Raw genomic sequence first — 18,182 nt, 5'->3', positions numbered from 1 at the left:
CAATGCTTCACCACCCTTCCATGGTCAATCTCATCCCGACTCTGAAACGTGCGGCCCGTCAATAGTGCCCCTGCCACGATGGATTCTCACTAACGTTGCCAGTACAGCCACTCGGAGTTCGGACTTTGACTCTCGACAGCCATCACCAAACAGCAGCACGCCTTTTGCAGCTGTTTGAACCAGTCCCTCGTTCTTGGGTCGTCTTTCGCTTCCAGTAATTAGATTTCGCTTGGTTATCTTCAGATCTCTGTCTTTCGGTCCCCGCCTCCGTCTTCTGATATTCTGATATCCCGGCCAAGCTCCATCGCCTCATTCATGTCACCACAGTCTTGCGCTGATACGACACCAAGACCGCTTGCTCCCCGATAATCATCAAGTGCCTTTGGCATACGCATCGTCAGCTGTGCTGCACAAATTAACCTGGGACCCCTTCTTCCCATTGCCTCAGCTGTTCTTTTCGACACACTGTCCATAAGGACCGCGACGTCCCGGGTGGCGTCCTCCACCTCGTCGCCATGGCGCTCATCCGCCAGACATGGACGCTGATGCGCAAAAACCTGCGCAGGGTCCTCTTCCGGCGCCCCTTTGTCGTCTTCTTCATGGCCTTTTTCGTGCCCATCATTCTCTCCCTCTTCTTCAGCTTTGCCAGAAACCTCTTTGTCCCCCCCGCCACCTTTGGCATCGGCTCCGTCCGGCCCGTCATGCCTTTCAAGGACGCCCTGCAGCGCGGCAGCCACGCCGGCCGCACCAAGCTGATCCTCGTTAACAACGGCCACACTGGCGGCAACATTGACAAGGTCCTCGACGACGTTGCCGACGCGGTGTCAAGTGCCAACACCGGTGTCAGCGTCATTCGCGCCAGTGACGAGAGCCATCTCCTCACCGAGTGTCGCAGCTCGCTCCGTGGTGTGACGACCTGCTTCAATGCCATCGTCTTTCGCTCCTCGCCCGACGAAGGCAGTGGCGGGATTTGGAACTATACCATTCGTACAGATGCCTCCTTTTTTCAAGAGACATACAGAATCCAGGTCGACAAGGGTGACAATGTTGAGCAAGTATACATGATCCCTACCCAACATATTGTTGACCAGGCAATTGCCAAAATTTCCCACCCCAATCAAAAGGATCCTCTGGCAGATGTCCAGGAGAAGGCTTTTACAAGTTATACTAGCGAAGAACGTCTGGAACAGACGCGGAAGCTCTATCACAAGTCCATCATCAACTTCATGGGCGTCGCCTTCATCTCCTGCATTCTCTGGATCTCCTACCATTTGGCGGGTTTCGTCGCCACCGAGAGAGAAACAGGCATGTCCCAGCTCATTGATGCCATGATGCCCGTACGGAAGCCCTGGATGGCCATGTTTGCGAGATTGGTTGCTCATCACTTGTCCTTTTCCTTGGTCTACGCTCCCGCCTGGATCATGGGCTCGCTCATCATTCGTTTTGGCGTATACACCCACACCAACGTCGCCCTCCTTCTCATTCTCCACATCCTTGCCGGTCTTGCTCTTGCCTCCATGTCAATCATGATAGGCTGTTTCTTCAAAAAGGCACAACTCAGTGGCAGCGCAGCACTATTGTCCATGATGCTCCTGGGTATCCTTGCCCAGGCGCTTACGAAACCCGGCACTACAACTGTCGCTGCCCTCTCTACTCTCTTCGCGCCCTGCACATATGTCTATGCCATGATACACATGTCTTGGTTCGAGAGGTTCGGCAAGCCCGCAAGTCTCACATCCAGCGACCCCGCCGCTTCATTCCACCTGCCAGGCATTTTCTTCTGGATCATGCTCATCTTTCAAATCCTGGTCTATCCCCTCATTGGAGCCGCCTTCGAGTACACCTTCTACGGCACGTCAACAAAGGGCCGCAACGTGACTATCGACGCTGCCTCGATGCAGAACGATGCCGTGCAGCTGCGTGAGTTTAGCAAAATCTATAAGCCAGGTTTATTTTCTCGCCTCTTGTCCAAGGTTTTCAAGAAACCTGCCGAGACTGTCGTCGCCGTCGACAAGCTAACTCTTCATGCCGGTCGGGGCCAAATCGTCTGTCTTCTCGGAGCCAACGGTAGCGGCAAGAGTACTACCCTGGATGCCATTGCCGGCCTTCACAAACTCACCAGTGGCTCCATTTCCATCGACGGCACAGGAGGACTAGGTATCGCGCCCCAAAAGAATGTCTTGTGGGATGATCTAAATGTTACGGAGCACTTGCGTATCTTCAATCGGCTTAAATCGCCCAAGAACCCTGCTACCAAGGACGAAATTGACGAGCTGGTCAAGACAATCGATCTCTGGCCGAAGCGCAAGGCTCTCTCCAAAACGCTTTCTGGTGGCCAAAAGCGCAAGCTGCAGCTGGGAATAATGTTGACCGGTGGCAGTGCAGTCTGCTGCGTTGATGAGGTCAGCAGTGGCATTGACCCCTTGTCGCGCCGAAAACTTTGGGAAATCCTTCTCGACGAGCGCGGAAAGCGAACCATGATTCTCACCACGCATTTCCTCGACGAAGCTGACCTGCTTGCCGACCACATCGCCATTCTTTCGAAAGGAACTCTGCGAGCGCAGGGCTCCTCTGTTGAGCTCAAGGACACGTTGGGTGGTGGGTATCATGTAAATGTTCACAAGACTGCTACGACACAAGAGTTGCCCACTGTGGAGGGTGTCAAGATGAAGCACGATTTTGACCAGGTTACATACATCGCCCCATCATCTAGCCTCGCCGCTGCTGTCATCAAGAAACTGGAAAGCGCTCAGATTCCTGATTATCGATTCTCCGGTCCTACTATCGAGGACGTGTTCCTGCAAGTGGCAGAGGAGGTCAAGGATGAAGAGGCTTTCGAAGGCGACCTAACGTCTACAGAAAAGACGCGTGGCCCAGATGACACACCCCAAACTGAACAACAACGCCAAGGTTTGCAACTAATGGATGGAAAGCAGGTGGGCTATCTGCGCCAGGCTTTCATTCTGTTTGCCAAACGCGCCACCATTCTTAAGCGCAACTGGCGCATCTATGTGCTTGCCTTGGTCCTACCCATCGTCGCTGCTGGCCTAACAAGCCTCTTTGTTAAAGACACGACGCTGCAAGGGTGTGCGCCCGGTGACCAGTTGACCAACTACGGCACCGAGGACGCGTTCAGCCAAATTGTGGCCTCGGACCCCAACGGCACGCTCACGTTCCTCGCTGGCCCGGCGGCCAGTTTGTCTCCCAACGACGTCTTGAGACTACTCTCGCCCATCTTGCCAAGATCCAAAGATGGCGCTTCCGCTGGTCTCGATCTTTTGGGCAGTCTGGAAATTGTGAACACATTTGACGACTTCAATAACTATATTGCGACCAAGCCTAAGAATGTGACCATGGGTTTTTGGCTTGGCGATGACGACAGCCAACCTACGTTTGCGTGGGTTTCCAACCTGATCATCACCAGCTCGATCCTTTCGCAGCAGCTTCTTGACGTCCTCCAGACAAACACTTCCATCGCAACGACCTGGTCACCGTTCGACAAACCTTTTGTCCCTCCCATCGGCGACGCGCTTAGTCTGGTCATCTACATGGGCATTGCTCTTGCTGTGTATCCGGCCTTCTTCGCCCTGTACCCCAACAATGAGCGGCGGCGCTTTGTTCGGGCCCTTCAGTACTCAAACGGTGTGCGTCCTCTGCCGCTTTGGCTGGCATATCTGGCATTTGACTCTATTGTGGTTCTCGTGAGCTCTGCGATTGTCGCAGGCATATGGGCAATGTTGTCCAATGTCTGGTACAACATTGGCTACATCTTTGTCGTCTTCTTTCTTTACGGCTTGTCCTCCATTCTCCTCTCCTACATCATATCGCTCTTCACCAAGTCGCAGCTGGGTGCTTTCGCGTGGTCTGCTCTCCTGCAGGCCGTTTTCATGCTGGTATACCTCGTTACCTATGTCTGTGTCTTGACCTACGTCGACGCTTCCGATATCGACTATGCCCTGCATGTGTCGTACTTTGTCCTTGCACTGGTTTCTCCGATCACGTCCGCCATGCGGTCGCTCTTTATTGCCTCGAACCTATTCTCCACTGCATGCGAAGGCAATGAACTCTCTCGCAATCCGCAGAATCTGCTCTACTATGGTGGCCCCATTCTCTACCTGTCCGTGCAGTCTGTCATCCTACTCCTCCTGGTGCTCTGGCTGGACAGCGGCTCGCCGCTTTCATGGCTGCGCCGCGTCTTCTCACGCAAACCGCCCGCGGAGAACCCTGAAGCTATGGACCAGGATGTCATTGACGAGCAGGAACGCATCAGTGGTCCCGGCGCCCAGGACGACGGCCTGCGCGTTTCCCACCTGACCAAGTCCTTTGGCAGGAACACGGCCGTGGACAATGTCAGCTTTGGCATCAAGCACGGCGAAGTCTTTGCGCTTCTCGGACCCAACGGCGCTGGCAAATCCACCACCATCTCCATGGTGCGCGGCGACCTCAAGCCAAGCCGCAACGGCGGCGACGTCTTCATCGAGAACGTCTCCGTTAATAAGAACCTACCCCTCGCGCGCACTAACCTAGGCGTGTGCCCGCAGACGGACGCCCTCGACCTGATGACGGTCCGTGAGCACCTCGAATTTTACGCCCACGTCCGCGGCATCCCCGACATCCAGCACAACGTGATGGCCATTCTTGCTGCCGTCGGTCTCGGCACCTATGCGGACCGCATGGCGGCTACCCTCTCCGGCGGCAACAAGCGCAAGCTCAGCCTCGGCATCGCCCTCATGGGCAACCCGGCCGTCGTGCTTCTTGACGAGCCCTCGTCCGGCCTCGACGCCGCCGCCAAGCGCATCATGTGGCGCACGCTCGCCGCCACCGCCCGCGGACGCTCCATCCTCCTCACCACGCACTCAATGGAGGAGGCCGACGCGCTCGCCGGGCGTGCGGGTATCCTCGCCCGCCGTATGCTCGCCCTCGGCACGCCCGACGAGCTGCGCCACCGCTTCGGCGATCTTGTGCATGTGCACCTCATCGCCATCTCGGCGCCGCGCACCACGGCCGAGGAAATGGACAACATTACCGCCTGGGTCCGCCGTAACCTGCCCTCGGCCGACGTCGACCATAAGACGTACCATGGCCAGCTGCGATTCACAGTGCGCGCGCGCGACCTCGGCCACAGCAGACGCAGCAGTGCGGGCGGCTCACCTTCAGGTGGCACACCGCCGAAGGACCATACCCACGTCGAGGAGTGTGCGGTGAGCACCTCCACCACTACTACAATCGGCACGCTGCGAGGGAGCGAATCGGCCGTCGGCAGCCTCGTCGTCTTGCTCGAGGAGAACAGCAAGGAGCTCGGCATCAGCAACTACAGCGTGGCGCCGACGGGCCTGGACCAGGTATTCCTGGCCATTGTCGGACAGCACAATATACAAGAGGAGAATACGTAGAACGACGAACTAAATTAGCTGGCCGTTTTCATGCCATTTTTTACTATTTGTGGGGGGTTTTTTTTTTGGCGTATTGGAGCAATGGGGAAGAAAGGCAAAGTGGCAAAGTACACCACTCTATCTCTGTTTAGTTTGAGTATTATAGCCATCGTCTGATAGACGACGAGCGTCTAGAATATTCCCAAAACGTTTTTACATGCATGTCATATTCAAAGAAGTCTTGTGGCAATCTGAAATGTCCGAGTTTCTCTTCATTTTCAAATCCTCTCCTCCCCCGGGGTATAACCTCGCTTCGTGTATCTGGATTATACTAGTACAAAAAATTATAAACAAGAATTTTCGTGTGCTTCTGGTTTCGTTTACATGCGTCGTTTCCTCTTTCCCCCTAACAGAAATAAAAAAGATGAATTCGCCCAGCGAATTAAAAAAAAAAAAAAAGGTAAATATGAACAATGCAAACCTCTCCCTGAACCGCCTCCCCTTGTCGTGTATATGTATGTATATGCGTGACCGATTGGATAATTGCTGTTTCTTCGTATGCTTTCGCGCCAAAAAAAAAACATTAGACATTCCAAGAATAACAAACCGTAAACCGCTTGCAGCCGTTGCTCGCGCCCGAAGGCAATAAAAAAGCCCTAAAATCCAAAAACGCCGTTAATCCGTGTGTTTTGCACCCCTTGCATTCTTGTGGTATCGTGCCCCAATATCCCCTTCTATATGATCAGTCATTCATGAGTTCAAGTCGGCGTTCGTGAGGGAATGTCATGGATCGCCTTCTGCTTCTCTCAACCGCTTGGCGAACCAGCCACCCGCTTCCCACTGTCCTGGCGCGTAGACGCTCGCGTCCCTCGCCGCATCATCGTGGATGCCTCCCATCAACACACTGAGACGCTTAAAGTCAATCGGCTTCAATATCCAGCCGTCGAAACCGGCATCAATGTACGTTTGACGCTCCTTCTCAACCAAGGATGCAGAGACTGCAATGATCGGCACCCGTCCGTTGCGCTTAGCCATGTCGGACCGGCCTTCTTGCCCCATGTCCTTTTCTATTGAGCGAATCATTTTCGTGCTCGTCAGTCCATCCACAATGGGCATCTGTGGGCGTTAGCGTCGACTCATAGTATCCTGGGGGGAAAAAGCCTTACCTGCATATCCATCAGAATCGCGTCCACCCCTGAGGCACTCGACTTGAAGAGAGCGGCACAGTCCTCGCCGTTGACAGCGTGAGTCACTGTATGGCCAACACGCTCAAGACGCTTTCTCACAATCTTTAGATTGATAGGGTCATCTTCTGCTATAAGAGTCCTCAGAGGAATCTCCTGCGCGAAACTTTCGATTCGTGGCCGCCTGAATTGGCTCCCAAGCTCAACAAGTTTTTCAGGCCGCGCTGTGCCTGTGACTTGTTGGGACTCGCGTCCAAATTCATCGGGCATTTTTACCGCCTTGATCGGTGTCTTGGAATCCTTGACTGATACAGAACCTGTGTCAGTGCGCGGCGGCGACTTCAAGATGCCCTGGGGCTTAGACTGCTCTGGCGACGCACGACCAGCTGACAAGCCGGAGAAGGAGGCAGACAAGCTGGCACTGCTCTTCGAGTGTCGCCTGGGATTGAAGTAGTCGACCTCATTGTTTGAAGAAGCCATGGGTGTTTGGATAGCGTCTATAAGACGATCCGCGTCACTCTTAGCGCTTTCGTAGCTTCCACGACTCCCTGCGCTGCCGCTGCGACGACTAGCACCACTACCGATGCTGGTTTCTCTCAGTGTAGGAACGGTTGAGTCTGACGTTTTATGCACCAGCGTTATCTCCCCGTCTGGTCGCTTCGATTCACGCTGTGAGGCTTGCCTGATATGGCGCACCGACGATCCGCCTGATCTTGCTGCATCAAGTTCACTATCAGGTAGCTGGAATGGAAGCTGGATGATGAACCGGGAGCCCTTTCCAACCTCAGACGTCAACCTGAGCTGCCCATTCATGTTGCGCACAATTCTACCAACCACAGCCAAGCCCAGTCCAAGAGTTCGCGAATCAGGCTTGTCTCCTCGATCGGGCGATTCCACTGGCTCTAAATTACTAGCACTGACTTGCTCCAAATCCCGGAAGAGAGCATCTAATTGGCGAGAATCCATTCCTGAGCCAGTGTCCGTCACTTCAAACTCAATGGTTGCTTGTTTCTCTTCCAAATCCGTAACATGAATGCTGATTTTGACGGAACCTTCCTGAGTATGCTTGACTGCGTTGGCAGTGACATTTGACAGGGCTTGTCTTACCCGGCGCGAGTCTCCGTAGATGAATTTGGGCAATCCATCGTAACGGATCACTTCATAGGCCAGGCCTTTCCTGTCAGCATCAATCCTGAATGGGTCCGTTGCTTCCTGAATGCAGGCCCCAAGATCAAAAACCTCGTCCTTGATGAGGTTTTGGCCTTCTTCCGCTTTGGTCAGATCGAGGAGATCATTGATGACGTAGATGAGGGATTTGGATGCCGAGTGAGATCTCACAAGGTTGTCTCTGGTTTCGTTATCGAGGCTACCTTCGAGTGCAATCTCCAGATAGTTGATGATGGCATTCAAAGGCGTTCGGACCTCATGCGCAGAATTGGCCAACAAAAGTCGAGTCAGCTTCGTGTTTTGTACCGCAACCTCCTTTTGTCTCCATATTTCGATAAATTTGCCGTATACGAGGCAAAGAACAGAGGCTGTCTCAACTTGTTCCTCGTCCCATTCACGACATTTGCCAACAACGGTTTCGTTCCAGACTTTGAAACTTGCTCTCGGCTCAAGATATGCGGCAGTTCCTTGTCGGATGTTCTTCTCGTACGGATTCCCTGCCCATTGTACTTTTTTGAGTTGGCCTTTGCGGAAGAAGACGATGAAATCGTTACCGCCAACGCTCAGTGGAACATAGAGAAATCCAGCAATGGAGTGAAATCCAGGAGGGTATCGCAGGTCAGGGAAGTCAAGTCCGACGTCCTGCGACGCGAGAACCGATGTAAGTCTCCGCATGCGCAGGTACTCGAGTAACGCCAATGCTTCTTGGCTGTGCTCCATTACACCCAGGACTTTTGTCTCGTCTTTGATCGAAAGGAGACCGCAGTCAGCATCAAAGAGTCTTAACAGGTCATCGGAGGATGCCACAATGTAGCCCGAGGGGTTCTTGTCGGTAGGTGAAGTGTTAATTAGCTTCCTGGCTTGAAGGCGGGAAGCATATGAAAGTCGTTCAATATTTCGAGATGCTGTTTCGCCAACTAATCGACATAGTTTGCGAACAGGAAACGACACTCTCATGCCATGATCGCCATAGGAATGGCAGGCTATCAGGCCCCAAAGCTCGTTGAATGCATTGATAGAAATGGACATGGAAGATCGAACCTCCATGTTGCCGAGATACTTGATGTGAATCGGTGACATGGCTCGAAGATACGCATGTGTCATATCCAGAGGAATTTCCAAGTCTTGCTGCGACCGGCAAACCATTCGAGCTGTAGGCTGGTCACGATCGTATAGCAGTCGTACCTTGTTTACTTTATACAGCTCACGGGCCTGACGCGGGATATCCGAAGCAGGAAAGTGCAGTCCCTTGTAAAGGTCAAGGGTGTGCGAGGTATCAACCAGTTCTGTGACAACCTTGCCATTGAACGTCGAGTCAAACTGATATATCATGATGCGATGAAAGCCTGTAAGTTCCTTGACGATTCCAACAAGGATCTTGAGAAACATTTCAAGCGAGGTTGCAGAGGCCAGCTGGTCCTGCACCTGAGATAGAATGTCGAAGACTTGCATGGCCCCTTGCTCGCCGCGTCGTTTGCGCGCACTCCGAAGAATTCGGAGAGGTTTACTGATCATCTCCGTGCTTTCTTGAAGAGCTTGTTCAGACGGGTTGCTGTCGAGTGTGTCGGTTGGGGCATCGGGGGTAAGCTCGTTGGGAGGGCGTAGAGGATTCTCTTGGTCATCATCCAGCTCGAACTCACAAATGACAAGGTCTGGGTGAGCAGCATTGATGTGGATAGCGCACCAGAGCTTAACAGCTCTGCCAATTTTCGGGTGTCGGATAGAGATGCTGAGAATTTCAGGTCCATTGGTAGCGGGATCAGCGTCCTCGTCCTTGATGAAGTCGATATGGTCGAGGAGGTTGTCCTGCTGATCGTCGGTCATGATGTCAAAAAAGTTGGTCAAGCGAAAGAGGGACCTGGGCGAGTATCCAAGAAAACGTTTCGAGTTTTCGCTGACATAGCGGACGAGAAAGTTGCCGTCAGTTTCCTCGTGCATAGCTAACAGACAGCCAAAGCCCTGGACAGCACCAGGTGTATGGATGGGCTCATCCTCACACTGCTGCAGCACACCATCTCTTCCTGTGATGATGGAGTGGCCCTCTTCCGTGTCGATGTGGGAAAAACGAGCCGTGACCAAAGGAATGTCGACAGAAGACTGGGCTTCGGAGATGATAGATGACATGTCTGGCTCAGCTTGGAGACCAGATCGCCCAAGAGCGCCCGATTCACCGTCGCTACCGGGATCGGATGCTCCGATGTCGAGCTCGATTGGTGCGGCGGAAGAGGCAAAGCGAGATCCGTCGGCCTGGGCGCTGGCGTTTAGCTCGACAGTCGCTCTGGAGCGACCACGGCCAACGGGCGACATGGCCGCAGGCGAGGGAGGCACGGAGCCAGGCCGAGTATCTATGGTAGCACCCCGCTGTCGTGTCGGCCTTGGAGCGACCGGGGTTCCAACGGAGCCAGCGTACGAGTGGCGCGAGGCCTGCTCATCGGCGTCCGACTTGACACTGGCCTTGTCGACACCGACAACAGAGCGTATCGGGAAAACGAGATCGCTGACCTCAGTGGCGGCCGAGGGGAAGTCCATGTAGGAATCCGAGGCAACGCTGGGGGACGTGACCGACTCTCGACCGGCGTCCAAGGGGAGCGGAGAGGGATCCTGATCGGTCAAGAGGGGTTGAGAGGGACGCTGTTGATGGCGCGCAGCATTGTCGGATGGACGCTCATCGGGTCGATCAGCCTGCGGGTTGCTCATCGTGAGAAGACGCCGAATCGCGCGCCGCTACAGCAACGGGCAGCGAGGGAGCAAGTTTCGGTATCATGCAAAATGAAGGGAAAGGTAATCGAAAACGCTGGGATCGGTGGTCAAAAGCGCAGTAGGCGTAGGCGCAGGGTGGGGGTGGGAAAGCTCGCGCCGCTTGAGCGTGGTGCTAAGTAAGTTGGAGCCAAAGTTCGTATGCGGTGGCGGAGAACGGTCAGCCAAGGCGTGAGGCCCCAGCAAAAGATGGGAAAGACGGCGAAAAGCGTAAAATGGCCGGCGCGCGTCAGGGGAAAGAGGGCGGGTGACGTGAAACGAGACAGCAAAGGTGGCAAAAAGGGAGAATATGGAGATGGAAATGGAGATGGAGATGTGATGGACAAGCGATGAGACGAGACAAGACCGTTTGGCCAGCCAGCTAGCAGAGCCGCCGTCCGTGTGCCTTGCCTGGGAAATGCTGGTGGTGATGCCCACATGCCATTGGCACTCAGCACTGTCGGAAACTTACAGGGAGCGCCCCAGCGCCCAGTCAGGTTGCCAGGCCCAGCTGCCAGGTTTGGCACAGTCTAGTAGAGAGCAAGGTGGGGTGGCGCCGCCTCCTCCGCCGCCAACTTACCTACCTAGGTAGGTACGCAGGCTAACTTAGCAACGTACCGTTCCGTCCGCTCCTCGCTGCAGCTGCCTCGATCACTGTCTGCCCTTGTCTTTTTCGAATACCCAGTAATCGCCTCATCATGCAACTCTATAATTGTCCTCATCCGTCAGCGTTCAGCCTCTAGATATTTGCTGTTTAACTTTCTCGCTTAGCCATTTAATCTTCCTACTCCATTTTCTTTCCCCACATGTTTCCGGTGCAGATGCTCCGGCCTGTCGATCGCTTTTCAGCCCACCACCATCTATATTAAACCTCCATGTCGTCGACTCGTCGCATCCCGCTCATTATTCTGTCAACCACTTCTGCCCGCCACTGGGCCACCTGGGCAATTTTTTCTCTGACATTTAGCAACGGTACGATCCATCGCTCGACTAAAGCTCGCAATTGCCCTTTATTCGCGACTCGAAGGCTACCGAGCCGCCTCGTTGTCGCACTCTTCTCAATTTATCGCAATGTGCAGATAGCATCTTCGAAGGCCTTGCCCGGTGGCTTCGGAATCGCATCGTTCGTTTTTCTCGTAATTGAGCCGATCGGTTCCCTGTCGAATGGCAGCGATCGTCACCTGTCATCTGTCGCAGATACCCACAGCCCCAACGTGCGCCTGTGCACTGACAATCCCGCCAATTCTCTGCCAAGATGGCAAAACATCGCATGCGATACCACGATGAATATCCTCGTTTCTTATTTCCTTTCGCCCGAAACTTTTTGGAAGTGATGATACCTCCAAATTCGTCTCTCAAGAAGACGACGGAAGACTCAATACCATTCGGCTTCCGAAGTTCCCACACGACGTCACATGCCTCGGCGCAGCTGCTGCTATGGCGGTCTGAATGAACTGCCACATCGGCGACGCGACTACATGCTTCAACTAGCTCCAGAGGGGAAAATAGGATCGGAACTGGAGCATTGCTTCTTCCCAAGCATAGACACACCCGGTTCAGCCAGATTCTCGTTGTGGCTGTAGGCCTTTTGAGCTTCTTGCGCGTGGCGCAAAAAAGCCGAAGGCTTGGCATCATGATCAAGTTCCCGTTGGGAACATGGAAATCATATCCCCCATGAGGTATATGTAGATTGTTCCGAAAATCCCTGAGCAAAACCCGTAGTGGCCGACATTCACCGCGTGACTCTGACGTGGGCCCAACCATCGTAATGAAGGCAATTATGGACCGAATAGGCAGTCATAAACCGTGTGAACGATTGTGAGTGTCGACTACTAGATACTTGACGTCGCACGGATATGTTGCAAAACCGCTCCCGGCCCATGCATGCAGGCACTCTTCTGTAGAAGTGACATCACGTAACGATCCGTCAACAGGCAAACTACGCAGACTGCAAGTATGTATCCATTGAATCATGAACTGAATTGCCCTCAAAAGATTTTCTTACATTATCTTTGTTGTGTTTCGTTTGTTGGAGCCAAAACGGTTTCGATCTTTGGTGCCGTCAGCAAGTCCTACGCTACTGTTCTTGTTCACATCCGGTCTTTGGCGCAACTTGTCGGTTCCATGTAAACAATACATAGCCAACATGTTGTCTCGTCACGTTTTACCTCTTCTGTCCGCCAAAAGGGCCCCATTGTTTGTGAAAGCTCATGGAGACACTGCGGCGGCTGGCCGCCGCGACCTGCTTCCGGTCTTATAGCCCAGCTGAATACAATTTCTGTTGGCATATGTGTAGATTCGAGGTAATGAACTTCATACAAATTTATTAGCGCAATTCAAACATTAAGGGAAGTTTGACTGTCTCGCCAGTCCCTGTTGAGGGGAAGGAGATGGTCCTGGAACAGGACGATGAACGACTCTAGCAGGTCTTTTGCAGTCGAGGACGGAAACACCAATGTCAAGTACTCTAACGAGGACATTGACTACAAAACGCGAATTTTAGAGCCTACTAGCAAAAAGGTACTCAGAATAACGCTACTTGAGATCATCATTTTACAAATACGCCAGCAGCTGATGTCGGTCAGCTGCTGCGTGGGAAGGGTCTCCTTGGCGTTGACTAGTATAGCTACAAGCTGTAATTCCTCAGACCCAGACAGCAGAAACTTTCGCAGAGGTAATAGTCGATGCTTCTTTGATCCGCACTTATCCCACTCCCACAGTCAGTCACGACGGGGAGCTCGGCGGCGCCTCGTGCCGAGGAGTTCCGCAATGTGGTGAGTTGAATGCAACTGCAAGTGCCGACTAAAAGCACATCTATTGTTATACTTGTATTCTTATACTTGGTGGATCCCCATATACAATCTACTGGTATCACCGCTTCTATCCAAAGTGGAAGGTCGGTCTTCTGCATCAAACTGCACCAGGTTGGTGGTCCCGGAAGCGCCGATCGACTGGTTGCCTTTAGATATACTGTCGGCATGCCGATTTTGATCAGTATTTCGGTGTCCAACCTGCAATCGAAGTCTGTGGGCAGTAATAATACTGTTTGGTTGGACGAGAACAACACTGCGTGAGGAGCACGAGTCACGTTCATCATGAGGACGCCAGTCCATTACTCTAGATCCGAATTGTCTGGCCAATCCTCACCAGAACATTTACCCGCACGTAATTGGCTCTGTCACATGCGCTCTTCTGACAAGTGTCAACGAAGTTCCTTCTCCAGTAGGTTTTCGTTCGCTTTTACTTACGCGTAGTCAAATTATCCGCACCACCGGCGTGAACACCAATGAAACTGCCATGGCTTCTATTGCAGACTGTTGGCTGCATCACTACTTTTTTTAGTGGACTATTTAGTTGTGAATTGTGTCAATGTTGTCAAGAGCAGCAGCGAATAAGAAATCATTGCAGTGCAGCATAAGCAAGTGCATAGCGTGATCGCTCATCGGCATTGACGCCGTGCAAGAAAGACGAAGCTGAGAAAACATTGCATGCAAGCAACTGGATCATTCCAAAGAGATATAAAACTTCGTTCGAGTATAAGTGAGCTGACCCACGACTTTGCCGATGCTGTCTTTGTCGTCTCCGGCAAGCACCAGGCATTTACCCAAGCCGCCGATATGTCAGAATCAGAAGCACTCCTCTGCATGACCATCCCACTCGGCTGTGGCTTCACCGGGACTCCATTCAATTTAATTGTGATCCTAGGGCTGTGAATCACCGGCAATATTCTGGTGGCTAACTCGAGGTTGTCTGGAGGGTGCGTCTGTGGAACCGTGGAGCTACGTGTCGCCATGAGATCATCCGAGGGCTTGCCTACTGCATGCGAAGAGCCTGGCAGAGGCGATATTTCTCATTGTTGTTATAGTTGCAAAGAATGACTTCCGGAGGCATTCGTATTATAAGTGGCCATGGCTAGCGAAAGTGTTTCGTCGGTACATGTCGTTGTGTAGCTATTCTACTACGGGCAAATGGCAGATCTTAAGGCCCAGGAAGTCAAACTTCAAGCATAGACATTACCTGATTAAACCGATATTTGCTGAATTTCCGGTCAGGGCCGTCAGAGGCTGGATGCAAGTGAAAATGGGCATATGAGGGCTCTTAAAAGGAGTACATTGCACTTCCTTCATATTAGTCGCGATGATACGTCATGTAACTACAGCCGATTTTCAACCCCTCGCAGATGTACAAGCCATCTCAAGTTTAATTATCAGCAGTGAGTTGATTTTTTTCTATGCCAGAGCGAAAACATCCAAGCCAATGGAGGAATTGGCAGAGAATGTCGATACCATACCGAAACACAGGGCCTCGACATGGCAGCTGGCAAGTCACAATCACTTGCATCTACATTGTATTTGGCACGAATACATTCTACGTACTTACAAGATGTCCACCGGCGATGCCGCGCAATTCTGTACGCCATCAGAGCAAGCTCTCGGGATAGCGACGGCTCGCGTCGCGCATCTTGTTGCGCACCATGACATCAAGTCAAAAATCGAGTTTCGCAGGCTCTGAAGTTAAAGGTATGCAGCCGACGACGCAACGCCATGGCAGATCGACTACTCGGCCCGAGTCACGGGTCAGGTTGCCAAGGAGTCGCGGTGAGGACACACCAAATGAGCCTCAGAGGCTCAAACTCTGAACGGCAGCTCCGCCTAGCAAACAAGTGTGGTAGATCCCAATGGCTAGCAATGAAACTGCAAGTTGGTGGTGTCACTGGTGTGGCAGACAACTTGTTACGTGCCCCCGACGCCGGAGGAGAGTGAAAAGTTTTTCAAGTGTCGACTTTTATTCGTGGCGTTGCATAGGCATGTATCAGAATTGATAGATAACGATAAGGGTCTTGTGCTAGTGGCCTCTAGGTAATTTGTAGCGTAAGACTGTGGAACCCGCGCTGCACCTGCCAGTTACCAGTTGCCAGCTGCCCATCTACCAACCACTCGGGTCAGTGTGCGACTTGCAGCTGCCAAGATGATGCAAACACAAGCAACAATTGCAATCACTCGCTGCCAGAACATACAGCAAGCTCACTTCATGCTGTTGTCGATACCATCTACACATTAGACCCGATTCCAGCACTCACCTATCCATAAATCGCCATCAATATGCCGCGCAAGTCTATCTCGTCGCATCGGTTAAGCTCCTGCACTCAATCAAGGGGGCCACCGAGACGCCTCGATGGGCCCTTGGCGAACATAATATCACTTGGCCCGCTGCATTTTACTCACCACGACGATGAACACCGAGTGTCTCCTTGGGGAAGCATTCACCCAGTATTACAGTATTGCGGGCCCGCATCTACCAACGGTGGACGGAACTTACCACTCCGTCAGCCAGCTCCAGCTCCAGCTCCAGCTCCAGCTCCAGCTCCAGCTCCAGCTCCATCTCCATGCTGGGCCAATGCTTGATTCAGTGGCAATGGGTCCAAAGGCAGTGAAACACAGACGACAGCCTGTCAAGCAGAAAGACGGGCCGAAGCTCTTGTTCAAGCAACTACCGACGAGAAAGCTGGCTTCGCGGCAAATGATCGAAGAAAGCAGCCACCAACTACTGATACTCCGTACAAGGAAGCAAGACCAGCCAGGCGAACTGCAACGCGCCACCATATCCACAAGAGCCCAGTGCAAATTTTCTGATGCTGCAGCGATGCTGTAAAACGTTAGTCCAGCGCCTGGGCCAAATGCTGGCTCTCCAGGCAAAACGCTCCGGGGCCATTTCTTTTCTTGATCATTTCGTGAGACGCCAATCACGGCTCCCGCATAATGTGCCGGGTCTAAAATCTGCAACCTGTCCCAACAAATTGCAGGCTACTGTAGTGGCTGCGAAAATGTGTCACTATTCCAACAGCGGCGAGCATTGCCAATTCAGCCCATCTAGCATGCCTGCACCGACCCTGGCGCCAGTAATTTAGTGCCCTGCAGAGAACAATCCTGGTGCCTTCTCGCTACTGCATATCGGCATCGGGGGATCCCTGCTGGGAAAGCTCCTAGCCTTCGAGGCAGTGGCCATTGAAGTGCCTGGCATTCATTGAATTACCTTTCGAGACACTGGTTAATATTTCATCAATAGTGACAGCCACCAAGGTGGAGTTACGCCAGCTTTCAAGCCCTGTCCAGCCCGTCTTCTGCACTGCCCTCAAACGCACATCTTAGTGTCAGCACTCTGTCGCCTTTCTAGAATGCTAGGTAAAACAGCCTTCTCAGCCTCCTCAAATATGGACTAGCCCTAGTGTCAGGAGTGTCGATGGCCCAATTATTCGATGGGGCTCTCGACCATTTCCGATCCATTTTCGACCGGTTGCTGAGACATTGGGAACACGTCCTAAGTGTACTACTGGACACCTCCCAGCGATTCAATGCTGGCCATCGACGCAGAAGAAATTTTCAGACCATCTGCCGTGCTGTACGTGCTGAAAGGAGCCGGTCTTTACCTACTCGAAGAACTCTAATGGAGGATCAGCACGGGCCAACAATGGCACTTCTGTGTTGTATTAGCCAAGGCTTAGGTAAACGTCGGTGCACAACACGGGGTGATGGATGGGGTCCTTTTGCGCCTTGCACTGATCCTGGAGAAACAATCTGGGGTGTGCATGGGACCGAACTTCTTGATGGCCGGCGAGGAAAGCGCATTGGCTCCAGGAAGAGCAATAACGGGCGTGGTAACGGCGTGACTTTTTCCGCAACAACCCGAGCTCCAGTGATTCGACACATGCCTCAATCCTGCGGCATGGGGTAAGTTAGTGGATGGGTGGCGGAAAAGGCATCGGCGACCAGAGCTTGCAGCTACCCAAGTTGGCTTGGCGACGGGAATACACATGACAAAGAGATTTGCAGCATGTGTGCTGCCCCGATCATTCTAGCCTGCGAAGAAGGCATCCAGTTACTGGATTTGGAGCTGCCTACTTACCTTGTGCCAGTTCGTTGCACGCTAGCGCCGCTGCCGCCCTGGCCTCGGGCCGGCATGATCGGTTATTACCAGAGCTTGCTGTTCTATTGCGGATATCGATGGCTTTGCCTGTGAGTCGGGTTAGTGGATGTGCTTACTGGCGAAAGTCGCGTGTCATTACAAGCTATTTCGAAGTCTAGAGCACGAAATCGCTTTCAGACCCTCGTCCGAGGACCAGCTATACCAGACAACGGCGTGCCAACAGTGCTAACTAGCAGCTGACCCGTCAGCATTGTGGCTTTGAAACTCGATCCAGGTTGCCTCTGCCTGCGTCTCTGAAGAGCGATGTCTGAATGACTCCAGCCTGGGACAGTGTTGCGTTGGAAACGCGTCCGGGAAACAGGTTTAGCCTCAGCGTAGGCAAGGGAACCATGCATCGCCTGTACGGAGACACTGGCATGAGGCAGCTCACTATGGTGCAGACCCGTTTACGAACGTTATAATATGCTTATGAAAGGCCTCGAGTATTACTACCTGCATGACCCAGGCACATGCGAGTCTGTGCTGAAGTAATATGCGTCTACAGACACACATGTCAAGAAGCCATGGCCCATGCTAGTCTACTATCGGCGTTCAAGACGGAAGGGTAAGTAAGTAGCGCTGTCAGCACCGAAGGCCACTCCCGAAGGTGTGCTATTATTTGCCAGTACTTCTTAGGCGCTATTCGCACGTCAAAAGCTCTTTGCGCGGGGCGATGAAATCATTTCTGAAACATACGGAGACAGGCACGATTCTGTCAAATGGGCCTTTGTTTGCATTGGGTTTCGAGCAGCGCAAAGTC

General features: G+C 52.8%; 3 protein-coding genes across 3 annotated transcripts; 1 reads left to right on the top strand and 2 right to left on the bottom strand.

Moving 5' to 3' along the window:
* Nucleotides 1-515: 515 nt before the first annotated feature.
* On the top strand, nt 516-5,393 carry LMH87_011416 (uncharacterized protein; the record flags this gene model as incomplete). Its single annotated transcript, XM_056200553.1, has 1 exon — nt 516-5,393. The coding sequence occupies one exon, from the start codon at nt 516-518 to the stop codon at nt 5,391-5,393; it is 4,878 nt and encodes a 1,625-aa protein (XP_056052390.1).
* Nucleotides 5,394-6,155: 762 nt separating this feature from the next.
* LMH87_011415 (uncharacterized protein) lies at nt 6,156-10,420 on the bottom strand (the record flags this gene model as incomplete). Its single annotated transcript, XM_056200552.1, has 2 exons — nt 6,156-6,488; nt 6,539-10,420. 2 exons carry the CDS (start codon nt 10,418-10,420, stop codon nt 6,156-6,158), a joined length of 4,215 nt encoding a protein of 1,404 aa, XP_056052389.1.
* A 6,537-nt stretch (nt 10,421-16,957) lies between these two features.
* On the bottom strand, nt 16,958-17,634 carry LMH87_011414 (uncharacterized protein; the record flags this gene model as incomplete). Its single annotated transcript, XM_056200551.1, has 4 exons — nt 16,958-17,175; nt 17,363-17,470; nt 17,523-17,537; nt 17,625-17,634. 4 exons carry the CDS (start codon nt 17,632-17,634, stop codon nt 16,958-16,960), a joined length of 351 nt encoding a protein of 116 aa, XP_056052388.1.
* Between the last annotated feature and the right edge of the window lie 548 nt (nt 17,635-18,182).

The sequence above is a fragment of the Akanthomyces muscarius genome, chromosome 4 (genome assembly GCF_028009165.1).
Source record: "Akanthomyces muscarius strain Ve6 chromosome 4, whole genome shotgun sequence".
NCBI classification, from domain to species: Eukaryota; Fungi; Ascomycota; class Sordariomycetes; order Hypocreales; family Cordycipitaceae; genus Akanthomyces; species Akanthomyces muscarius.
This window is presented reverse-complemented; position numbering and strand designations above follow the sequence as displayed.